The 27,124-nt window shown below is 39.9% G+C and overlaps 1 protein-coding gene across 1 annotated transcript in view; it reads right to left on the bottom strand.

Annotated features, from left to right (window-relative positions):
* ERP44 (endoplasmic reticulum protein 44) overlaps positions 1–26,387 on the bottom strand; it is a 93,809-nt gene extending 67,422 nt beyond the window's left edge. Inside the window, exons 1-3 of the mRNA XM_063450620.1 lie at positions 26,165–26,387; positions 9,663–9,735; positions 526–565 (exon numbers count right to left, since the gene is read on the bottom strand). Coding sequence (XP_063306690.1) covers positions 526–565; positions 9,663–9,735; positions 26,165–26,221 — 170 coding nt within the window. The 5' untranslated portion in view covers positions 26,222–26,387. The remainder of the gene's footprint in view (positions 1–525; positions 566–9,662; positions 9,736–26,164) is intronic.
* Positions 26,388–27,124: the final 737 nt, after the last annotated feature.

Below are 27,124 nucleotides of genomic sequence, written 5' to 3'. Positions count from 1 at the left end.
GTCTACAGACTTCATAACTTGGGAATCATCATATGCATGACTAAGGTCTCATGCACTTTATCTTTGCCCTTTTGATTCAGAAAAAAAATTTTTTTACACCCTATACTGTGATCCCTGTGGACCCATATGTTTAATTTGTTCCTGGTGGGTGGCACACTCCCTTCCACAATGTTCCAACATACACATTAATTGTGCACATTTATTTTCTGTATTTAATTTAGTTAAAGTGCATCCTCATAATTGCAGAGACCCAGAAAGAAGCCTCTCTGGTTTGGTGGTTGCATCCTTGGATTGTATTTGAATTTCAGTTACAAATCTTATCCAAAAAACATATTAAAATCAAGGACTTATTTGTTAATTTATTATTATTATTATTTTTTTTTTTCAAATGCCGAAGAATGCAGTTGGAAACGTAAGAAATAAAAGATACACATTTAAAAACAAAATAACACGCCTATTTACTGTAAACAGTTCAAAATAAATGTATCTAGTTAATCTTTTAGAAAATAAATAAATATGACATACCAGTCTGCATAAAAATTGACTAATGCAACATCTGCATTACCTGAAAAGAGAAAAAAAAAAAAAAAAAAAAAGAGCATAAAAATATTTTCATACAGCCATCAACTTTTTCTGGCAAAACATCTCAAAACAGACATAAGAAAACAGGTCAAACATAACTTCTATGTTACAGAAAATACAGTTTTTAATATCACCACAAGAGTTAACTCCTTACTGACGATTCAGCAGAGAAGGAGATAAACCCTCTTTATTCCAAAATAGAGTTCGGTATGGTGCACTATTAAGGAGAGTAATCGGCTGATGCTAGCAGTGCAATCAAATAGGGTAAAATATCTGCTGATGGCAGAGAGTTAAGGATGGCATAGGGTTATAGCATTTAGGGTGTGAAGGATAGTTTATTTAAAGTTAGGGCATACCTGCATCCTTTTACACCAGGGCTCGACAAATTACAGGTGTGTGGATGTCCCTGTCATTGCGAGCACGCGCCTGTCAGTGCGTGCGCCTGTCAGTGTGAGAACATGCGTGTGTGGGTGTCTGTTAGAGTTTGTGTGTTTAGATATGTGCCCCCCCTCCAATCACATGATTGGTATTTTTACTCACCTTTTTTCCCACGCCATGCTGGTTTTGCTGTGGCTTGTCCCGCCTCCACAGTCAAGTTCATCAATCTTTATGATCTTAGCAAAGCCAATGGCTTTCCCATAGGAAAGCATTGAGAGGATACTGCACATGTTCTCTATGGGTAACATTCAGCGCCTCCATGCAGAGCACTGACACACGACTCTTTAGTGGCCGTCTGAGGGACGGTCACTAGAGTTCTTAGTAGGCAGCAATGTAAGCACTTCCTTTTCTCTGAAAATGCCGTGTTTACATTGAAAAGGCTACATGGACAGGCTATATACACTAGGACAACTAAATTTATCTGTAGTGGTTCTAGTGACTACAGTGTCCCTTTATTTAAAAAAAAAAAAAATGGCTCCTAACTTTTTTAGCTGGCTCCCAGATTCCAAACAAAATGAGCTCTTGCTCCCATTACTCAAGAAAAGATAGCATCTTTAATGTCTTTAATGTGGGTTTAGCTCCAAATCCCCTTTGAAATATAAACAAAGTTATTAAAAGGACACTAGTCACCAGAACAATTGCAGCTTACTGTAGTTCTGGTAAGTATAGCCTGTCCCTGCAGGCTTTTTAATGTAAACACTGCCTTTTCAGGAAAAAAAAACAAAAAAAAAAACATTTTTTATCAGACAGCCAAGGAGGCGGATTGGGAGTAGGGTGAGACACAAGGAGCCTCACGCAGCGGTGGGAAAATGGGAGTAAACAACCTAACCTGAGGAAAGGGGGGCCAACTACCTAAACTGTGGTGTTAGAACTATAGTGTTAGGCATAAGCGTAACTACAAACCATGGGGCCAGGTGCAAAACTTGCCCTGGCCCTCACCTCGTCCCAGACCCCTCCATGTGTCTCATCCCCCTTTCGAGTCTCCCCATTTATCTCACTCCCTCTCCATATGTCTTATTTCCCCCCCCCCCCCCACAGGCTACCCAAGTATCTAATTTCATCCTCCCCCCCTCCCCACCCCCTTCAGGTGTTTTATTCCCCTCCTTTTTTTTTTTTTTTTTAAAGTCTCCCCCAGTCCACCCTCTCTCCCCTCCACGTGTCCCTTTCCCCACCTCCCCTCCACGTGTCCATTTCCCCACCTCCCCTCCACGTGTCCATTTCCCCACCTCCCCTCCACGTGTCCATTTCCCCTTCCCGCTTCCCCCCCCCCCCTCATTTCCACCTCTACACCACTACTCAGAACACTTTTTATCCAGGACACCCCTTCCACCATGGTATTGACTCTAATGTCAGGCAGGCGGACAAATAAGAAGCTGCCTCATGAGGTTTGATGGCGTGGAGACTGTTGGGCAAGTATTGGTGAGGTTAGTTTAAGAGCAGCATGAGTGGGGGTGAGGTGCAGGTCAGCATGCGCTATTTGTAGAGTGGGAAGCTCACGGCCAGGGCAAGAGCCCTGATTGGTAGTTCGCAGCGGCGAGAAAATCTGGAGTATACATTTAAAGGCGCCAAAAATGATTTACCTCAGATTGTGCCAGACAACTATCAAAGTTGGCCGTTTTGACATATATTTGAGCTGCTGCTCTTACCTTAGAGATGTCTGGCTCAGTTGAATCCTTATTAAGACAGTTGAAACAAGAAGCTTTAAGCTGTGGAGATACACAGTGGCTGCAAGACTGTTTAGAGTCAACCCTGGTGCTGCTGGTCTGAATGAGGGAGGGAAGGAAGGGGCTGAGTTACAGGAGGAGCTGGTAATGGAGGATGGCACAGGCTCATATCCTCTAACAATTAAGGCAGGGCTTGACAAATTTGCTTTCAATTAAGGAGCCAGTTAAAAAAGTTAGGAGCCAGTCCCATCCCCCCCTCACCCTCCCAACGACAAAAATAAATTTTTTAAAGGAACACTATAGTCCCCAGACCCACTACAGCTTAACGTTATGGTTCTAGTGTCTATAGCCAGTCCCTGCAGACCTTTCAATTTAAAAACTACCTTTTCAGAGAAAAGATAAAATAAAGTGTCGCCTATCTCAGTGCTGCACAATGTGCAACACCTACATTCAGCGTCTCCACGCGCTGCACGTTGCTCATAGAGATGCTTTTATTTGATTTAATGCATTTCTATAAGGAAATGCTGACTGGCAATTGATGATCTCAGTTATAGAGGCGGGCCAGCTCTGGTGAGATCGGCACGGCGCTGGTAAAAAGATGAATACCTTTTGGGCTCAGGAGGGTGGTTTCCCGGTGTCTAGTGGGATTAGGCAGCAGCAGGTGACAGGTTAGTTGGGCTGGCAGCGGCTGATGGGAGTAGGCAGCCACTGCTCCAGACTCCCTCCTTTCTCCTCCTCGCCGTCTCAGCAGCTCTCTCTGTGCGGCAGAAGTGGAGGGAACTGTAATAACTTCCTCCCGGTGCTGAGGTCATGCAGGGGAAAGGACTGGTTGCCGGTGTTCCACCGGCTTTGCGGAATGGGGCTTGTGGGCGGGTAGCAGAGTCGAGTATTGGGTCGGGAGGAGGGCGGGGAGCAGAGCCGTGTTTACCAGGTTTGCTTGCAATTCCCCTGCATGGGGATTGAGACAGAAGGAGGAGCTGACCAATCCCAGATGCCAGGACAAAATATTTAGTCGCCATGGCGCCTGGGATTTGTCTAGCCCTGAATTAAGGGGCCAGTATAAACAGACAAGTCTGGTGAAAGTGACCCTGCAGGATTCCTGAGGTGAGAACAGAGGTGTCCAGGGAGATTTTCTCACCATCTTCAATAAAGCAAGAAGAGGCTGTGGAAGCAGAGCAGAAAATATGAATAAAGTAAGAAGAAGAAGAAGAAGAAGAAGAAGGCGGCGGCTGAGGAGAGACCTAGGATGACTGAGGTGATTGAAACTGCCCAGGATGTCATGGGTCACAGTCATGAGCCGGGTGAGGAACAAAAAACTGAATGCTGCTGTTGTAGGTGAAGTGGTATTTTCACTTAATAAATTACATTATTAAAAAATGTTTTTTAAAAATGGTTTTGAGAGTGGTTTCCGGTTACTTGTATATAGTACGAAGTTAAAAATCAGTTTTAGAGTTGCCAAATATAAAGCGTAGGTAAAGATTTGTAAAGAGTTAAAGTTAAGTAGGATTGAAGGCCCTTTTTCTCTGTTCACCCTTTCAAGAGTTTTCGGTATCCCCTTTAGGCTTTGTTCCAAAGAAGGAGCTAGGGTCATTTAGATTGATACACCACCTATCATATCCAAAGAGAGAATCTTTAAATTATGTGTTTTCTAAAGGAAGATAGTTCAGTGTCCTATTCAACTTTTGATAAAGTTTTACATTTGGTAATAGAATGCGGGAGGAGGCAATAAGAGATACCATAGCTGCTTTTGACTAACCATTTCATCCTGAGTCATTTAATTCGTCAGGTTTTCAATTTGAAGGAAAGTATTTTAGGCAAGTGCATACCAATGTGCTGTGCGTTTTCATGTTCTTACTGTGAGTCATTTGCAATTTTATTGAATTGATTGTGCAGTACCAATCTGGTCAGAAACAGTTAGTGCACTATTTGGACGATTTTATTGTGGGCTCAAAGAAAGTGGCAACTGTAAGAGCTTGCTAGAAATTTCTCAAAACGTACTTATAATTTCGGTATTCTTTTCGCAACAGATAAGACTGTTTTACCCACTTGTTTTCAATTCCTTGGTGTAATCATTGTTCCATGAAAAAAAAAAATGGAATTTAGGTTGCCAGAGGATTAGATTATGAAGATGAGGATGCCGATTCAACAGGTAATGGGTTGTGAAAAAGTGAGCTTAAAATGTGCTACAATCATTATTAGGTTTGTTGCATTTGCATCAAGGGTTATCTTTAATAGAAGATCAATGTGACAGAGGGAGTTTACAGATTTGATAGTTTGGAGCTGTTCACAGATGCATCATGTGTCATTGTTTTTGGTACACAAAAAGAAGGACAGTGGGGTTCTCAAGAATGGCCAGGATGTTGGGCACAAGAAGGTTTAACGAAGAAATTAAAGTTGTTGGATTTATTCCCTATTGTAGCAGCCACATATTTATGGGGGGGAATATGGAGATGTAGGCGATTGATTGCTATATGTGATAATTTGAGTGTAGCGATGGTAATCAATTCCTTACAGTCATGGTGTAAAAGGGTAGTTAATCTGCTGGGGCATTTGGTTTTAAAGGTGTCTGCAATTAAATACAGGTGATACTCGAAAACTTAGAATATTGTTCATTATAAAATAAATAAAATTAAAATATAAAAAATAAAACTTAATTTATTTCAGTAATGCAACATAAAAAGGGAAACTAATATATGAGATTGATGCATTACATGCAAAGCAAGATAGTTCAAGCCGTGATTTGTCATAAGTACGAAGAACCCCAAAAACCCCAAATCCACAATCTCAGTAAATTAGAATATTGTGAAACGGTGCAATATTCTAGGCTCACAGTGTCCCGCTCTAATCAGCTAAGAAAGCCATAACACCTGTAAAGGGTTTCTGAGCTTTTAAATGGTCTTTCAGTCTGGTTCAGTAGGAATCACAATCATGGGGAAGACTACTGACCTGACAGTTGTGCAGAAAACCATCATTGACACCCTCCATAAGGAGGAAAAGCCTCAAAAGGTAATTGTGAAGGAAGTTGGATGTTCCCAAAGTGCTGTATCAAAGCACATTAACAGAAAGTTATGTGGAAGGGAAAAGTGTGGAAGAAAAAGGTGCTGGAGTCAGTACATCAAGAGCCACCACACACAGACGGACATTGGCTTCAGCGGTCGTATTCCTCTTATCAAGCAGCTCCTGAACAAACAAACAAACAACGTCAGAAGGCTAAAGAAAAACAGACCTGGTCTGTTGCTCTGTGGTTCAAAGTCCTCTTTTCTGATGAGAGCAACTTTGCATCTCATTTGGAAACCAAGGATCCAGAGTCTGGAGGAAGAATGGAGAGGCACACACTGCAAGATGCTTGAAGTCCAGTGTGAAGTTTCCACAGTCTGTGTTGATTTGGGGAGCCATGTCAACTGCTAGTGTTGGTCCACTGTGCTTCATTAAGTCCAGGGTCAACACAGCCGTCTACCAGCAGATGTTGGAGCACTTCATGCTTCCTTCCGCAGATTAGCTTTATGGGGATGCCGACTTCATTTTCCAGCAGGACTTGGCACCTGACCACACTGCCAAAAGCACCAAAGCCTGGTTCAATGACTGTGGGATTACGGTGCTTGATTGGACAGCGAACTCGCCTGACCTGAACCCCATAGAGAATCTATGGGGCATTGCCAAAAGAAAGAGGAGAGACATGAGACCAAACAATGCAGAAGAGCTGAAGGCAGCTATTGAAGCATCCTGGTCTTCCATAACACCTCAGCAGTGCCACAGGCTGATAGCCATGCCACGCCGCATTGACGCAGTAATTGCTGCAAAAGGGGCCCAAACCAAGTACTGAGTCCATATGCATGCTTATACTTTTCAGAGGTCCGATATTGTTCTATGTACACAAGTTTTATTGATTGCATGCAATATTCTAATTTACCGAGATTGTGGATTTGAGGTTTTCATGAGCCATAATCATCACACTTATGACAAATCACGGCTTGTACTATCTTGCTTTGCATGTAATGCATCTATCTCATATATTAGTTTCCCTTTTACATTGCATTACTGAAATAAATTAACTTTTGCACGATATTCTTATTTTTCAAGTATCATCTGTATTTGGCTCAAAGCCAGGCATATACCAAGAAAATGAATAGACTAGCTGATGCTCTTTCATGGTTACAATTGCAGGATTTTCAGGAAACAAAAATAATCCAGTTTCCAACAGACCTTTGGGAATTGATTGGGGACAGTTAAGTGTTACTATAATGAATTTAGTGGCAGCTTCAGCTTTGCTGACTTAAGCTAGGTTGAATTTTAACAAAGTAAGTGGGAACGATCCATTAGGAGAGGATGATAAGGAGAGTGCAGTGCAATTTATAGTTCATGTGATGCAGAATGGTTTTCTAAATCAAAGTTACAAGTAATTTAGCATGGGTGGATTTCTATCTGAAGCTGTGCGATTGGAGAGTTGGTTGCTAGGAGTAAATTTTGTTTATCGGGTTTGCAGTTGAGGATGTTATGGTGCGCAATAAGAGAGTAATGATATTTATTAGAAAACCTTAACGGATCAAGAGGGAAATATGTTTAAATAATTTGGTTGGGCAAGGAGTGTTACTCATCTTATTCTTTTAAAATTGGAGCTGCAAACGAAGCGGCGAGGTGTGGTTTAAGTGATTCAAAAGCTGGGACTAATAAATTTCAATTATATGTCAGGCTTCATTTGATAATAAAAAATAAAATATGCTTATTGGTAAATGGTTAATTGGTATTTATGAAAGTTTATTATTTTTTTTATGGAAATTAGTACGTATATTAATAATTTTTCTTTTGTTGGGTAATATGAAGCCGGCGTTTGCATGGGTTATTGGTCATTCGTTTGTAGTTTGGGCCCAGAAGAGAGAACAAGAGCGAACATATGGTGAAAATCTTGGTTTTGAAGCACAACAGTTAAACTATTTGGCAATGGATTTGTGGTGCAAAATGGTCACATTTATTTAAAGCTATTGCAACAATGTACGTCGTTTGTTTATTCTTACCCAGAAGTGTTAGTGGTTCATCTGGGAGGAAACAACATTGTGTCAAAAAAAAAAAAAAAAAAAACCACGGTCAATTTGTGGTAATTAATTAAGAAGGAAATGTTTTTAGTGGCGAAAAGTTTTCTAGATGTTTTATTTGGTCGGAAATTATACCAAGGCACTGCTGAATGAAAATAAGCTATTTAAAACTGCCATAAACCGTGCAAATCAAAATTAAATAGAGCATAAGAAGTGTTTTTACAACTTTGGGGATGTATTTTACAGACACAGATATTGAGGGCAGTTGTGCAGGTTTCTATAGGAATGACGCAATTCATTTGTTCCGACATTGGTGTGGATATATATTAAGTATTCCATCTATGTTGGAGATGGCCGTGGGCATTGGGGGGCCACCAAGTTTGGAATCCCAGAACCTCGCGAGCGTTGGGATATAAGTCACCCTCCTGGGCATCACAGGTGGGTCGATGTGGTTTTAAGATATATTTATGGCTCTGGCTTTGGGGGGGAGGAGCCTTGGAAAGTATTTTGGCTTGGTTTTAAAGTTATGGTTTTATTATTATTAAGGATGTTGATGTTTAAATTGGCATTGTGAAATCCATAATAAAGGTTCTTTCTCCAAGGTGTAATATTGAAGTTATTAAATAAACACGTTAGATAAAATAAGTTTTGTGTTTATTTATATTATGGATCATTAAGAATGCAACAGTCAAACCTCGTGCTAAACAGGAAGTGCTTAAAAACAAACACTCATCATTTTAGAAAGACTGGCTTTACCAATGGGGTCTGCCGAGTGCCAATATCCATCTCCAATACTAATGACAGAGAGCTGGAACTTCCTACATTGGTTGAGAGTATCAGTTCATTGGCATCTTAAAAAAGGGCTTTGCTATTGAGTGAGAGTGTCAGCTGATAGCTCATGGGCCAGCTGGCTGTCTTTAGTAGTGCAGACTGGCAGCAGCCAAATAGAAGTAAAACACTCTATGAGAAAGTCCATAAAAAGTGGACTTTTTATGGACTTTCTCATAGAGTGTTTTACTTATATTTGTTTTTATTGATTTATATGTATAATAAACAGTTTTAATATATATATATATATATATATATATATATATATTTTTATTTTTTTTTATCACTCTGAGATATCCATTATATATTTTTTCCTGGTCAACATCCTATTCCTTGGTGGGGATTATACCACCGTCCTATACGTTACAAACTAGAGCGAGGCACGCTCTAGTAAATGTGAGTACGATAATTTCTATTCACTTGTCACCCACAAAGTTACCAGTATTTACTACACTATGTGGATTCTTCTGTCTGTTTATATGTTCTTTGTTTGAGACCATCAAGAGACGTGGACTACCTCATATTTATCCTAGGACGGGGATTATTCCGTCTATGCGCAAGAACAGCAGAGCTCTGTATTTAGCTCTGACTAATGTGAGTGTATATCTATATATTTTTTATTTCTTTACGGATTATTTACAGGATTACACTATTATTTTGCATATTCTTCTCTTTTTGAGGTATACTACTGAGACTGTATGACCATAAGGATTCGAGTACGTATGTTCGTATCACAATAAGGGCACGGTTTCCTTTTCCTTTTTGTTCACAATGGTTTATATTGGACTCAAATATATTAGTATAATGCTATTTTATCGCCTTTGAGGTGCCGCTTTTAAACTAAAGAGATACTATAGGCATTAAAACAACTTTAGCTTAATAAAGCAGTTTTGGTGTATTGATCATAGATATAATGCCCTTTGAAAACACACATTTTAGAGCCGGTGCTTGCAGTTAAGGTTCAGCCGAGACCCAAGTTTAGTTGCTACATAAACATTTATTTTTCAAAGCTAAAATGTTACTTGACTACAACTATCTTTAAGCATTTAATATTGGTTATTTTCCCCCAAAGAGTGGGGATGCCAGCATATTTAATTGTGGAGTGCACATAAATTCTTACTCAAAATATCATCTATGTTGCTGCTCTCCAGATTTACAATTTCACTTCTTGATGGAACACAAGCCCAGGATGCCTAAAATATAAAGGGAATACATTAAAACATTTATTTATTTCTAAATGTATTAATTAAAAACGGTGCTTTTATCTCTTATGATTTAATAATGTATGACATATACCACAATTGCATGATGACTGGCAAACACAGCTCTGAAAGATTTCCAACTCTCCCACCCATTGTGCTGTTATATTAGATTAGGTATATCAACCAGATAATCACAGATGATTGCAAACTACATTTTTCACCATGTTCACCCAATCTTGACCATTGTGGCTGCCAACACTAGCCATAACTATATGGGATTATGGAAGGTATCAAACAATCCATAATATTTAGCAGTGTACACAGTAAATAGATTTTCTTTATGGCTATAAATTTTAAACCTTTAAGGACGGGTGCAATTGTACAAGATCTGAGCAAAACCAAACCTAGAATTTGAGCTATAGCTCTGTTCAACCATAATTTACCACTTTCATATTAAGTGCACACCTAAACATCATCTTGTTCAGGAAAAATGTATGAATAAAATCTTTAAAAATAAGTGAGAGAAAGAGTAAGATTGTTTTTTCCCCCCCCCAACTTCTGCATGGCATTTTAACTGTTAATGTCATAAGACGATTAGCTTTTACTGCAATAAGATACACATTTGTATGCTGTGATATCCAACGAGCCCACATTCTCTCTCACACACCAGCGTATAACACACGCCTTTCTTGCTGCCGATTTCCTCAATTGTTTGAAAGGAGAGAGGTGGGAAGAGGAAGAGTGAATATTGGTAGCAGTGGCAAAAGGAATGCTATGAGGTTTGGGGTCTAATTTAGGGTTTACCCATTTCAGTTTTTACACATTCGAATTTTGTCAGATTGGTTTCCTAGGCCTATGTTACCTTTAAGACCGTATGGCAGCCCAGGAATGAAAATTACTTCCATCGTGGTATACCATTTGCAAAAGTAGGCAACCTAGTGCAGGGAAATGCAAAACCTTTGGTACTCCAGATGTTGTGGACTACATCCCCCATAATGCTCTTACACCCATAATGCTGGCAAAGCATTATCGTAGGTGTAGTCCAAAACATCTGACGTGCCGAAGGTTGCCTATGCCTGACCTAGTGTATCCAGAATGGGGTATATGTCCAGTCGTGTACCATGTACAAGTTTTTAGGGGTTTTGGAAAGTTACAGCAAGGCTGTTTAAAAAGTTAGGAGCCAGTTATTTTCCCCCTACAATGAAAATACAATTCCTAAAAGGAACACTATAGTCACCAGAACCAAGCTAATGTAGTGGCTCTGGTGTCTATAGCTTGTCCTGGCAGGCTTTTCAATGTAAACACTGCCTTTCCAGAGAAAAGGCAGTGTTGTTTACATTGCTGCCTAGAACCATCTCTAGTGACAGTCAGACAAACGGCCACTATAGGGTCTCCGATCTGCATGGAGGCGCAGAATGCTCGCCATAGAGATGCATATTGGTGCAGCATTTTGCAGCGCATGCTCAACAGCTCCCAATGCTTTCCTATAAGAAAGCATTGGATTGACTGAGATCATCAAGATTGATAAGATCAGCTATGGAGACAGGCACAGCGTTTGGGAAAAAAGGAGAGTAAAAACACCATTCCCAAGCGATCAAAAGGGTGCTGGTGACAAACATACACATTCACTGACAGAGACCCACCCACTCACTGATAGACAGACACATTTCTGGGTACACACAGTCAAACACACACACACACACACACACACGATAGATACAAACACTGTCACAGATACCCACATAAAAAGAAAAAAGAAATTTTAAAAAATGCATATTTTTAGCCACCCTCCTTTTAGCCACCTACCATTTGAGTTCAGGAGGGTGGCTTTCCTGGGGTCCAGTAGGACTGGGCAGTAGGTGGTTGCAGAGGCTGATGGGAGTTGTCCGCTCTGTTCAGACTCCCCCCTCCTTCTCCTGTATTTCTGTTCGCCGGGAGGTAGTGAACTTTAATTACTTTCTCCTTGCTCTGAGGCCGCACAGGGGGAAGGGGCGGGCAGCCGGCTCTGCGGTATGTGGGCTGGCTGGAGGCATGCTCTGTGGTGTGGGGGCGTGCTCAGTGGAATAGAGGCGTGCAGCAAGCAGAGCAGAAGTATTTACAGTTCTCTTCACTACCTTCCGGCACACGGGCGGACAGAGAGCTTGCACAGCGTTGAGACAGGTGGTGGGGAGAAAGGTCTGACCAATCCCAGGCACTAGGGCAAAATTATTAGTCACAATTGCGACCTGGGATTTGTTGAGCTCTGCGTTACAGGGTCAAATGTGGAGCTTTCAAATTAAATTATTTGAACTTTCTACCTTGCTGTCAGGCAGGTCCCCCAATAAAATTAATAAAATCACATGATTCATAGATTATGTAATAAAACATATATACATGTAGCATTAAAATATATACACAAACACAAACACACACACACACACACACACACACTAAGTGTGTATTTATTTTAATAATTAAAGGACCACTATAGTGCCAGGAAAATAAACTGCCCCCACCCTCAGGGTCCCACTCCCGCCGGGCTGAAGGGGGAGGAAGGGTGTTAAGCACTCACCTTTCTCCAGCGCGGGGCTCCCTCGGTGCTGGGGATTCTCCTCTGGCCGTCATCGGCTGAATGCGCATGGGCAGCAAGACGCTGGCGTCTTCTCACTGTGAAAATAATAGTGAGAAGCGCGGAAGCGCCTCTAGCGGCTGTCAATGAGACAGCCACCAGAGGCTGGATTAACCCTAATGTAAACATAGCAGTTTCTCTTAAACTGCTATGTTTACAGCAGGCAGGGTTAACCCTAGATGGACCTGGCACCCAGACCACTACATTGGGTGCCTATAGTGGTCCTTTAAGTGATTTTTATTAATTAGAAGCTGAGGGGTGTGCCTGACAACTCAGGCAGCACTCTGCTGTGAATCTGTCAATCACACTTCAAGTCATGTGATCGAGGTGTTGTCGCAATCTCATGGCACAAATGGGTGGGATTGGCTGCGGTGCGACTGTCTCAGTTGTCAGGTAGCCCCATAATGGCAGTTTGGTTGAGTATTTATGCCAGAGGAAGGACCCAATAAGTAAATCTGTAAACTTAACAATGGTGTGATAGTATAACATGATGTAGACTCTACACTTCACAAACATCCATAACTAGCCATTTACTCAGAGATAACTACATTCTCTCTTACACACCAGCGTATAACACACGCCTTTCTTGCTGCCGATTTCCTCAATTGTTTGAGAGGAGAGAGGTGGGAAGAGGAAGTGTGAAGATTGGTAGAAGTGGCAAAAGTTAAAGGAATGCTACAGTGTCCCTTACCCTAACTTATGAAATAGTCCCCCTCCGTTGGCAGAGTAAAGCGTTAAAATCTCTTTTCATTACTTTAATTACAGCACAGAGGCTCCCTTTAAAGGGGCAGCTTAATGTACCGGTTCTGTGTCTGCATACTGAACAGTGTAAAATATGCCTTTTTTTCCTCTCTTTTTTTTTTTTTTTTTTGCTCACACCGTTGTCTAATGCCATCTCTTGAGGCTGTCATTCTGACAGTGGTGTTTTGTAGAATCGGACCTTTAAAAGATTGCAGTATCAATATTCAGCATCTCCATGCTCTGCTCCCCGTACAGATGCATAGACTTGAGGAAATGCTGATTGGCACAGCAGTTTGCCTCATTTGTACACTAGACTCCCAATGCTATCCAGGGAAGTATGGGTGAATGAAAACTTTTTTTAAGTTCTGGAGTGGCCCAATAAAACAAATTGGCAGGTTAACAACTCTATTGTTAGCAATACAGGTTTGTATCCCTAATGCTATAGTGTTCCTTTAAAATAGTCTAAAATAGTAATTTATGCTCCTCGTGGAGTATTTTGCCTTAACAAGCAGCGGATCCTCACTCCCTGGTATCTGCAACTTAAAAATAAATAGTGTTAGAAATCCACATTTAAGAACTGAGAATACTCACTTTAGTGAAGAACCCTGACTCTGTACACCTTTCTATACATCTGAATGGGACCTATTCAGCAAATCCTTGGGACTGTCCTATGAGACCTCAAGTCCTGCATATCCATTGTGGCATCCTTAAACCCACAGAATATGGACAAGACTGCCTTTTTTCATACAGCTCAGCCTAACAGAAGTTCATCCTTCTGACACGATCTGATCTTTTTGCATTCATGTTCCTTGGGGCCATATGGACTAGTGTGCTTTCATGCATTGACAATTTTTTTCCCCCTGGATATAACGACCTCAGAGCAACCCACCAGGTCCCTACTCTGACTTTATACTTTCTATTGTTGGGAGGTATGTTAAATGGTTCAACTGTTGTGACCTAATCAGCAAGCTCCTGAAAATATAAATAAAGAGAAGGCCAGGCAGATGTGCACAAACACACACGTTCCATTCCCAGAGCTACTGTGTCAAAAGTAAATAAACTAGTGAGTGAAATAGGTGTTGGGGCAGTTGCACATATAGACGCCTGCCAAGGACCTCCTTAACATTGAAGACAGCTATGGTAATGCAACTTTGAATGCAGACACAACCGTCCCTTAGAACGACAGACATACTGTGCAGCATAAAAAAAAAAAAATAATAAACCGTTACAAATTATTATGCAAATTCTATTTAAGTGTCACAAAGATTAAATATGTTGTTTTTCAGTTTAACTCATGGATGGCATTGTGCCTCAGGGCTCTCTTGATCACTGAAAACAATCTCGGACACCTGTGGATTGCCAGGTGAGCCCAATTTAACCCCCTTAAGGACGGAGGACGGTTCAGGACCGTCATCGGCATTTTTGCGTTGCGGACCGGTGACGGTCCTGAACCGTCCTAACGGTCCAATGTACTTACCCGATCGCCGTCGTTCCCCCGGCGGCGATCGGCGGTGCTCCCGTTGTGGGGAGACTGCCTGCAGCCCAGATAGTCTCCCCATGGCGAATTAGGACCCCTGTGGCCATGTGATCGCTCAATAGGGCGACCACATGGTCACAATAGGTGTCCTAATGTCTGCCTGCAGGAGGACTGTCTGTGCTGACAGGCAGTCTCCCTGCATGTGTAAAATCATAAAAAAAAAAATTAAGTTTAAGTTAATAATATATATATATATATATATATATATATATATATATATATATATATATATATATATATATATATATATATATATATATATACACACATATACACACACACACATATATACATACTGATAGTAGATAGAGCACTCCAGAGGTCTTGTTTAAGATTATTTATTCGGTGTAGAAAAAAATCAACGTTTCGACCCTAAGGTCTTTATCAAGATACTAAAACATGTACAACAGTGACATTATATACCCTAACCAATAAAGGAGTAATCACTAACCTGGAAAGAGCTGTGTATCCCCAAGCCATGTGTGAACGCTGATGTGTGATTACAAAGACTGCCGTGGTGATCCTGTCGGTGAGTGATGACGTCACCAGAAGTGCGACCGGAAGAGATCGTGAGTGTGCGTCTAGGTAACCAAGGGAACTGCTTGTGAACGGACTTATGTGCTGAATGTAAAATGGCAACAGTTAAAAGAATATGGAAATAAAAACTGGACTGCTAATGGAACTGGATCTTACTGTGGAGGTGTATTATATGCAAAAAATAGCTAGCCATATGATTATTGATTATTGCAGGAAACTGCATAATGTATATTTAAAAAAAGTAAACTGAGTCTGAAAGGCAACAAAATGAGAAAAATGTAGACAAAAAAGTGTGTTGTACGGATAGGAGGTATGTGAGAAAATCCAGATGGATGGAGTGTGAATATATATATATATATATATATATATATATATATACGGAACGTGACCCAAACAGAACGTGACAACAACACCTAAATGAGTGAACAATCCAGTGAAAGGTGATCCTAAATGATCCTATGTACATAAATCAGAGTGAGTGCATATGAAAATGATGAAAAAGGGTGAAGAACGATGAAGCATGCAGGAGAATGTGTAAGTAGGTAGACACTGAACTAGGCCTAATGCTAAGTGTGTAGTGGGCGTGACAGTGTAAGGAAGAAAGAAAGAATAGAAAAGTGATGAGACAAGGAGAGCCTAATAAATACAATTTAGACATAGCCTCAATTTATGCAACAAGCTTTGTATAAATCCACAGTATAACGTCCAGCAGTGTATAAGTGGCATGATAAATAACATCATGATACAGAACTTGAGCAACTGACTAAACGGAGAGATCAAAAAGGGCCAAAATGAACTCCGTGCTGAAACAAAAATAATGCATGGAAGACATAGTAAATCTGTCCAGGTATAGGTAGATATGAGTTCAGCTCGGTTGATGTATTCAAAAAACGTTTAAAAAATATATTCAACAGATATTCAATGGACATGAGTTCAAATCAGTTGGAGGAATATTCAAAACCCGTATAGAAAGTATTCAAAAAATATTCAACGAGTGTCCAAAAAGGCATGGAGAGAAACGTATTCATTGAGGCCCCTGGGATGTAAGGTATCCAATGTCTTGATCCAGTATGCCTCACGTTGGAGCAGGACCCTAGATCGATCACCCCCCCTAGAGAGAGGGGGGATGTGGTCAATCGCTATAAATTTAAGAGTGGGTAGACGGTGGTTCATCTCCAAGAAATGCTTGGCCACCGGTTTGTCTGTCTTGCTGTCCCTGAATGCAGTCATAATGCCTGAGCGATGCCCTCGCATTCTGTCCCGTAGTGTAAGGTCGGTCTTCCTTCATCCTTTGAGACTATGATCCAAGAGCTCAACACGATCAATTCCCCGGTACGTTTTAGCCATTGCTGCAATATCGAGAGGATCCAATTTTTAGATGTGGAAATCTATCGTTCCCACCACTCTATTGGCTATACCCTATTCAAAAAAAGCTTGGACCGCAACACAGTCCTTCATGCCACAAGCTTCCATCCTGGTGCACTTAAGAGATCATTGCCGATCTCACAGTTCCTCAGAGTCCTGAGGAACAATTCAGATTCGAACAACACCAGGACACAGATCTCCTCGATGCAACAAGCATTTTTGAAAAGGGGATATTCATACCCAACACTGAAACGTTCCCTTGACAGAGCGTGGGCGATCTACAATAAGTCTGACATACAACCTACGATGTCTTCCAACAAACCCAGGATTGTCACACTACCTCTGCTATACCACACGGCTAGTGATCAAATCGCCAAGGTCATCCGTAGGAGATGGGACTTGTTGTCCTCTGATCCCACATTACATTCTGCTTTTTCTCATTCTCCCCGTATTGCTTTCAAACGGAATCGGAACCTCAGGGACATTTTGGTCAAAAGTGATTGTCCTGAACAATACGGGACGCTAAAAACCTACAGCAAAACAGGTTGCTTCAAATGCACCAATTGTGTTACCTATGGCCATATGCTCACAGGCTCCTCATTTGCCCATCCACACTCAGGGAAGCGTTACCCCATTAAACACTACATTACTTGTCTCACCACCCACGTAGTTTACTTAATATCTTGTCCTTGCGGACTATACTACGTGGGTAAAACCGATCTTACACTACGGGACAGAATGCGAGGACATCGCTCAGGCATTATGACTGCATTCAGGGACAGCAAGACAGACAAACCGGTGGCCAAGCATTTCTTGGAGATGAACCACCGTCTACCCACTCTTAAATTTATAGCGATTGACCACATCCCCCCTCTCTCTAGGGGGGTGATCGATCTAGGGTCCTGCTCCAACGTGAGGCATACTGGATCAAGACATTGGATACCTTACATCCCAGGGGCCTCAATGAATACGTTTCTCTCCATGCCTTTTTGGACACTCGTTGAATATTTTTTGAATACTTTCTATACGGGTTTTGAATATTCCTCCAACTGATTTGAACACATGTCCATTGAATATCTGTTGAATATATTTTTTAAACGTTTTTTTGAATACATCAACCGAGCTGAACTCATATCTACCTATACCTGGACAGATTTACTATGTCTTCCATGCATTATTTTTGTTTCAGCACGGAGTTCATTTTGGCCCTTTTTGATCTCTCCGTTAGTCAGTTGCTCAAGTTCTGTATCATGATGTTATTTATCATGCCACTTATACACTGCTGGACGTTATACTGTGGATTTATACATAGCTTGTTGCATATATTGAGGCTATGTCTAAATTGTATTTATTAGGCTCTCCTTGTCTCATCACTTTTCTATTCTTTCTTTCTTCCTTACACTGTCACGCCCACTACACACTTAGCATTAGGCCTAGTTCAGTGTCTACCTACTTACACATTCTCCTGCATGCTTCATCGTTCTTCACCCTTTTTCATCATTTTCATATGCACTCACTCTGATTTATGTACATAGGATCACTTAGGATCCCCTTTCACTGGATTTTTCACTCATTTAGGTGTTGTTGTCACGTTCTGTTTGGGTCACGTTCCGTTTATATATATATATACACATATTCACACACCTCACACTCCATCCATCTGGATTTTCTCACATACCTCCTATCCGTACAACACACTTTTTTGTCTACATTTTTCTCATTTTGTTGCCTTTCAGACTCAGTTTACTTTTTTTAAATATACATTATGCAGTTTCCTGCAATAATCAATAATCATATGGCTAGCTATTTTTTGCATATAATACACCTCCACAGTAAGATCCAGTTCCATTAGCAGTCCAGTTTTTATTTCCATATTCTTTTAACTGTTGCCATTTTACATTCAGCACATAAGTCCGTTCACAAGCAGTTCCCTTGGTTACCTAGACGCACACTCACGATCTCTTCCGGTCGCACTTCTGGTGACGTCATCACTCACCGACAGGATCACCACGGCAGTCTTTGTAATCACACATCAGCGTTCACACATGGCTTGGGGATACACAGCTCTTTCCAGGTTAGTGATTACTCCTTTATTGGTTAGGGTATATAATGTCACTGTTGTACATGTTTTAGTATCTTGATAAAGACCTTAGGTTCGAAATGTTGATTTTTTTCTACACCGAATAAATAATCTTAAACAAGACCTCTGGAGTGCTCTATCTACTATCTGCATATATATCCACGCTCTGCAGCACCGAGGCTTTTTTTCATTGGAATCTACTTAAAGGTAGAGTGTCAGACTTTGAACACACACATATATATATATATATATATATATATATATATATATATATATATATATATATATATATAGTCATGCCAAGTGTATTTTTATATTAATATGTACATATATTAATATAAAAATACACGTAGAATTAAATTACACACGTGCATATATATATAATAACTATATATATATTATTATAAAATACAAATAATAAGTAATTTTAATAAAAAAAATAAAAATAAAAATTTTAAAAAAATTATATATCTATACGAAATTTTATTCTAACTGTATTTTGATATTAATATATATATATTTATATCAAAATACACTTAGAATGAAATTGTATATATATCTATGTATATATAAATAAATAAAAAGAATACGAACTATTCATATGTCCATATACAAAATTACATAAATAATTATATAAATATACACGTAGACTTCAAATATATAAATATGCATATATATTTAAATTCTACGTGCGTATTTATGTAATATTTTTACATAATTAAGTTATTTTATTGATTGCAATTTAAGGGACCTGCCTGCCAACCCAGGTCGAAAGTCCAGAGAATTTAATTTGCTATCACTGTATTTTACCCTGTAACGTTCTACGACACCCTAAAACCTGTACATGGGGGGTACTGTTTTACTCGGGAGATTTCGCTGAACACAAATATTAGTGATTCAAAACAGTAAAACATATCACAGCGATGATATTGTCAGTGAAAGTGACTTTTTTTTGCATTTTTCACACACAAACAGCACTTTTACTGATGATATAATTGTTGTGATACATTTTCCAGTTTTGAAACACTAATATTTGTGTTCAGCAAAGTCTCCCGAGTCTAACAGTGCCCCCCATATACAGGTTTTATAGAGTTTTTGAAAGTTACAGGGTCAAAATATATGGGTCAAATATTTTTACATTGAAAATGGCCAGGTTGGTTACGTTGCCTTTGAGAGCGTATGGTAGCCCAGGAATGAGAATTACCCCCATGATGGCATACCATTTGCAAAAGAAGACAACCCAAGGTATTGCAAATAGGGTATGTCCAGTCTTTTTTAGTAACCACTTGGTCACAAACACTGGCCAAAATTAGCGTTCAATTTAGTTTTTAACTTTTTTCACACACAAAACAAATATGAACGCTAACTTTGGCCAGTGTTTGCGACTAAGTGGCTACTAAAAAAGTCTGGACATACCCCATATTGAATACCCTGGGTTGTCTACTTTTAAAAAAATATGTACATGTGGGGTGTTATTCAGCGATTTATGACAGATAATAGTGTTACAATGTCATTATTGAAACATTTCAAAAATGTATGTTTTGAAACCGCAATATCCTACTTGTACTTATAGCCCTATAACATGCAAAAAAATAGCAAAAAGCATGTAAATATATACAAACAAAGCAGAATATGTGCACACAACCCCAGTGAAAAAACAGTGATGGTTAATAAGCAAAATGGAACTTCCCTTTGTGGGGTAAAGTTTCCAGAACAAGGTCCCCAAAGACTTCCTCTTGTCTTCACAACATACAAATGCATAATAGAATAGGGGATTTATTTTTATTTTTTTTTCCCCATATACTTTCTCTTTTGAGCAAATACTCTGATTGACTGATGGGAGTGTGAAGAAACAGAAGAAAAAGATTTCACTCAAGGCTGATTTACATCTGATAATTTGTGAGTGGCCAATTGTAAACTATAAAACTTCACTTACTCTCACACAGTTAAACGCTATGTCTCTCCATTTGATCTGTATTTAGCAGATGATCCCCTATTCTATTATGCAAAAAGCATGTAAACACTGGGTATTTTTAAACTCAGGACAAAATTTTGAATCTATTTAGCAGTTTTTTTCATTCGCTTTTGTAGATGAGTAAAAGATTTTTCACATAAAAGTAAAAAAACATGTATTTTTTTTTTCAATTTTTCATCATATTTTTTCATTTTTTTTAAATTAAATTACATGAGATTATATAAATAATGGTATGTAAAGAAAGCCCCTTTTGTCCTGAAAAAAAACAATATATAATTTGTATGGGAACAGTAAATGAGAGAGCGGAAAATTACAGCTAAACACCACAAAAGTGTAAAAAGATGCCTGGTCGCAAATGTACAACATCGCAAAAACAGTCCGGTCCTTAAAGGGTTAAGGAAAAGCTACTAAAGGAGGGTGTTCCATTTTATTAAGCAGAGCACCATTTTCATACCATATGGGGATGAAAAAGGATCTCTCTGCTGGTGAAAAGAGTGAAATAGTTCAATGCCTTGGACGAGGTATGAAAACATTAGATATTTCACAAAAACTTAAGAGTGATCATCGCACTATTAAGAGATTTGTGGCTAATTTAGAGCACAGACGGGTTAGTGCAGATAAAGGCACATTGAGGAAGATTTCTGCCAGATTCATGCATCGGATCAAGACAGCAGCTGCTAAAATACCATTACATAGCAGCAAACAGATATTTGAAGCTGCCGGTGCCTCTGAAGTCCCACAGACATCAAGGTGTAGAGTCCTCCAGAGTCTTGCAACTGTGCATAAACCTTCTATTCGGCCACCACTAACCAATGCTCACAAGCAGAAAACAGCTGCATTGGGCAGAAAAATTCATGAAGACTAATTTTCAAACAGTCCTGTTCACTGATGAGTGCCGTGCAACCCTGGATGGTCCAGATGGATGGAGTAGTGGATGGTTGGTGGACAGCCACCCTGTTCAAACAAGGCTGCGATGTCAGCAAGGCGGTGGTGGAGTCCTGTTTTGGGACGGAATTATGCGAAGAGAGCTAGTGGGCCCCTTTAACGTCCCCGAAGGTGTAAAGATGACCTCTGCAAAGTATGTGGAATTTCTGACTGACCACTTTCTTCCCTGGTACAGAAGGAAGAACTATGCTTTCCGTAATAAAATCATCTTCATCAGACATTGTCAGTTCATCCTGAGGAAAGCCCCGGACGAGGTGTGACAGCTATTTGAATAAAGAAATTCCTGGTTTTACTTTTTCAAGTCCGTGAGTGCAAGCTGGTGTGTGTGTGTGTGTATATATATGTATATGTATATATATATATATATATATATATATATATATATATATATATATATATATATATATATATATATATATATATACACATACACACACACACACACACACATATTACATACATACATACACACACACACACACACAACCCTTTACATTAGTTCAATAAAAAAAAAAACCTTAGCAGAGATTTTAAAGATTGAGACCAAATAAATCTTGCCTCTAAAACTAAAACCTCTGACCCATGTGGGGAGATATGGGGGGGGGGGGGGGGGGGGGAGGTTTGGTGATACGGGAGATCCGTTCTGAGTAGCCTCCATGCTTTCAGTAGAACCTGTACAGCTTTTTCTAAGAAATATTTTTTTCAAATTTAGCACCAAAATCGTATGCTCCAATCGGGCATGTGCAGTCGGAACTTCGGTGGAACACATAACCTCCTGGGCGTGCGCTCCACTGCTGTGCACACGCGTCCTATTCATGCAGTGATTAGCTGCCTCTAAGGACTGCCAGATGTTCCGCCGGTAGCCACACTCGGCATAAAACAAGTAGCTCCTACCTGCTCTGTAATCCTGCAGGTTAGAACGTGGCCATTCAGCTCTCCACCCAAAAGGCTATCAGGCCAGTTCCCCCAGGTATCACCCCCTGTGCCTCACCAGTCTCCTATTCTTCAGATGCTCATCCGTTACTGTTGGAACAAGAAAAAGAACTGTGGGATCTTGGAAGGTTAGTACTTTATACCCAATGGAGAAGGATCTTGTTATGTTAATTTCTTTCAGATGCTTGTCCCAGGGAAGACCACATCCCTATTGTACTTCCACCATATGTTGGGAAAAAAAATTATAATAAAAAGTAACTTATGATTTGTACACCTACATGTGCGCTAACTTCTTTGTTTGGGGTCTTTTGAAGTATACAGAACAACAAAAGAGAAAGATTTGGGAGAAACTGGGGGGGAGGGGGGTGAAGAGAGGGAGGATATGTAAGAGGCGGTAGCTCAGGCCTTGGTGTGTGTAATTTCTGGCACCTCTAAAGTCATAGTGGCACCTACATTCATATGTAGTGGGATTCTCCTAAAGGGGTCATGGATCTTTTGGCAGACGTCTTTTAGAGACCATTTGATTTAAATTTGTGGAAACTGCAGGAAGCGCCTCTAGTGGCTATCATATTTACCTGCTTTTCCTGCCACACAATTGCATACCTACCAAGTGCTCCTATTTGGGAGGAACAGTTCCGTATTTTAGGTCCAAATACCTATGTCGCTCTTTTCTATCCTAATGTCCCTCTTTTCTAGGAGCACCATTCAGTTAGTGTATAACAAAGCTTCACTAAAATAATAATCACAGTAATGAACATACAAACACTAAATGTGTTTATAAAAGCAGTTTGGGTAAATAATGCCTATTGTTCTAGATTATACTTTAGTTGCTACAATTGTTATTAGCAAGTCACTTAAAATTTCTCACAACCAGTTGGCCCCTGGTCAGACCCCCCTAACACCCAAAATTAAAGTGTCTCTCTTTAACCATTTAAATGTTGGGATGGATACAACTCTCTCATTAAAAGCTAAAGTTTTTGAATGAAACAGTTGTCGCTGAGGGATGGATGTTCATTTAACTGTAGTAGCTGTCAATAAAAATATAATAGTTAAAATGTGATTTCAAGTGGTCATGTATGTACAGTGTTTCACTACGATTTCAACTTTCGACGCAGAAGGTGTAACTCCATCTCTAGCAGTGTAATTGAGGTATCATTAACAAGCCTGGAACTAGAATTCCAGGCTGACTAATGATAATTCTGGGCAACTTTACATGAATTCATGCGATTCACTGCATTGAGAGTAGTGAGCTTAGTTTCTCAGTCAATGAATGGCGACAGACGTGGCTTCTGTGGCATTGCAAAAGCCAGAAACACTTGATTTGACCATCAGGAAGCATCAGTATGGCGCTGATAAACAGTTTGCATCATTACTGGGAAACTGAGCCCGCGTACTCCTTACATCATAACCACTACTGCTGGCGTTAAATATTTTTGAAGGGCATAAAGAGAAAGAGTCCTAAGAATTCTTTAGATCGCGCATAATACATGTAGGTGCACTAAATGATAAAGAAGGAAAATAGAAAAGAAAAGAAGAAATAAATAGTGGAACGTTAGTTACTATTTTAAAAGAATTACTCCAGGAAGAAATATCCCATCTTTTTATTTAAAAGTATTATTTAAAAATGGCATTTAAAGAAATACCAAAAAAAAAAAAAAGTTGATGTATTTGCAATAGTCATGCAGCGAGCACTGCCCAGAATACCAGATGATAAAGATGTTTGATAATATTTATTTGGCATAGCAAAGGTTTCAAGGTGTTGTAGTTGAATGATACTACCTTCTACAATTGAATGTTATTAGCTCAATTACAACTTCCAGAAATCTTTGAGAAGCTTCCTACTAGCCACAATTGTGTTAATAGAGAAAACAGTGAAAATTAGTTGGCTGGGAAACAAAAAAAATAAACATTGTTGGCTTATGGAGCACAACACATAAGATAGTATAGCAACCAGCAGGGATTATGTATTTAAGAATGAAAAAAGTAAGCAGTGAAGCTGGGTTAAAGAAATACTCCAAATACCATAACCACTACAGTCCATCAGTAATGCCCAGGCACCTTCCTACAGTAAGCAAACTGTTTTAATAGTTTGACAACTTACCTGGTGCCTACATAATTTGTATCTCTCTTCGAGAGAACCTGGCTAAATGGGGTCACTCACTTTTCTCAAAAAAAAAAAAAAAAAAAAATGTGCTACAGTGGATACAAAGTATTAACAGCATGCTCCCTCCTACATGTTGCACACATACCCATAGGCGTCAACATATAATTCCGATCAACTCTGAGGTGCAAATATGTGATACTTATGACTGAAATTTCACTTTGAAATCTGTATATTATTTACATTACTATTTGCAACATGGAATTCCAATCATAATTCTGCTCTGAGATTCAAACGTGACTGGGACTTCACTTTGTCACTTTGTAAATACCAATTGCAAACGAAATCCCAGCCATAATTCAGCTATTAGGTAGGGCGGACTGTCCTTTCCTCATGCTAGCTGATGAATGTGGTTCTGAGGTTATATCAAATATTCAAATGAAATCTCTACACTAGCAGCAGAAATGCAGAGAATGGCATTAGAGGAGAGGCATTTAGAAGAGGGCGATTTTGTAAATGCCAATTGCGTTTTGTTTTTTTAATTCGGTTGTACATTATACATTAAGTAGGGCGTGCACAGGTTTCAACCCCAGAGTCCCTTTGAGAAACAGAATGCCGCAAATCAAGTAATTTTTTTTATTTTTTATTACCCCTCCCCCCGGTATAGGAAAATACAGCTAAATATGTATTTAAAAAACAAACCAAAAAAAAACACGTTTAAGGCCATGCAATGCACAGAAATTGTGCGGGCGCATGTAGTGTCCATTTTAAGGCACAAAATAGCTAATTCGGCGTTCCTGTTATTTCACTTTTTCAATGTAAAGTTAGGCTGTTCATCTTCGCTTCCGGGTATACAGCCGGCTGAACGTGTCCCACTTCCGCGTCAATGCCCAATCGCAAGGAGACAGCACAGGACTCGGGTGACGCTGCTGTGATTGGAAGATGCCCGATATGATTACACTGTAACCGAGAGAATGGCTCGGGCGGTACAAAGACCATGTGTCCACCCAGAGCCTTCATACACAGTGTATATATAGTGTGCCGGTCACTGTGTGCGGGAGAGCCGTGCAGGCACACACTGTTATCACATACCAAGTCAATATTTACACAATGTAAAATTATATATATATATATAAAACACACCCTGACACAAACAATGTGTGTGTAACCCGCACTGCATGGATCAGTGTAGATTCGCTGGACCCTCCGCTTTGTACCCAGTAACAGCCGGAGAGCTGAGTGACAAGCCTGGGTTACACTGATCCGCCATAGCGTTACATTCAGCCACGCCGCTGGGGCTGCTGACCATTTTTAGGATCACTGACGTCAGAGGGAGCAGGACAATGTCCAAACCAGGAGCGCTAACTGCCACTCATACTGGGCAGTGGGGCCCCTGACCCGCTTCATCACCCCGGTCTATGGGCCCACAAAACTGGCATAATTATATATAAGCCCACTAGCCCACCCACAGGGAGCAGGTTCAGAGAGGGTTGATACAGTAAGCACGTTACAGGTAATGAGCTACAAAGTGTGATTTAACGTCAGTAGTTGCGGCGATAAATAAAATTATTAAGTCGGTATAAACGGCCATCACTTACTATAAGCAGGAGGATGCAAGCTGGATCGAATAAGAGGAGGAAGATGGCGTGTTTCATGGTCAGTGCGGGGAGACCCGATAAAACTTCCCGGCTTTGGAGTTGAAGCAGGAGCTCAGACAGTGCTGGGGACAATTTACCCCTGACTCGGTTACAACTTAACTGCACTTCCGGGTTGGCGTGAGCATTGGTGTCTGGGAGATGTAGTTCCTGGGTAGGCAAGCCTAGTCCTTTGACATGAAATATGACACAGACACAGCGTGTTTGGCCTGGCTCGGTCTAAACATCCTAAGCTGTTTGGCCGGTTTTGTCATGTATTTGTTCACCCATAATGTCTCCTCATTTAGTACATAGATATTGTATATTGTGGTTTAATTATGTGTGTATTATGTAATATAATAATAGATATAACAAAAAAATTGGAAAAGACACAGTTTTTCCTACTATAGTATCTATATAATTATTTTAACTAAAGAAAGACTATAGAAGCATGAAAATAAATTAAAAGAACACCCCCAAAATGACATTCCCCATTTATCCCCTCAATTACACTATATACATCTTTTTACATCTGCATCACTGGACTAATTACGGCTACAATCTCTCTCGTCCATGCACATGTACTTATTATTATTAGTGCCATTTATATAGCGCCAACAGATTCCGTAGCGCTTTACAATATTATGAGAGGGGATTTAACTATAAATAGGACAATTACAAATAAACTTACAGGAACAATAAGTTGAAGAGGACCCTGCTCAATCAAGCTTACATTCTATAGGAGGTGGGGTGTAAAACACATTAGGACAGTAATTTGCAATCAAATAAGGTGGGCTGCCCTTTAGGAGAGGGCAAGAGACAGGTATGTGAGGTAGGGATTAGTCTTGGAGGCCATAAGCTTTCCTAAAGAGATAGGTTTTAAGGCACTTCTTAAAAGATGCAAGACTAGGGGAGAGTCTGATG

Source organism: Pelobates fuscus, chromosome 4 (assembly GCF_036172605.1).
Source record: "Pelobates fuscus isolate aPelFus1 chromosome 4, aPelFus1.pri, whole genome shotgun sequence".
In the NCBI taxonomy this organism is placed as follows: Eukaryota; Metazoa; Chordata; class Amphibia; order Anura; family Pelobatidae; genus Pelobates; species Pelobates fuscus.
The sequence above is the reverse complement of the archived record's forward strand: the minus strand, read 5'-3'. Positions and strand labels throughout refer to the sequence as shown.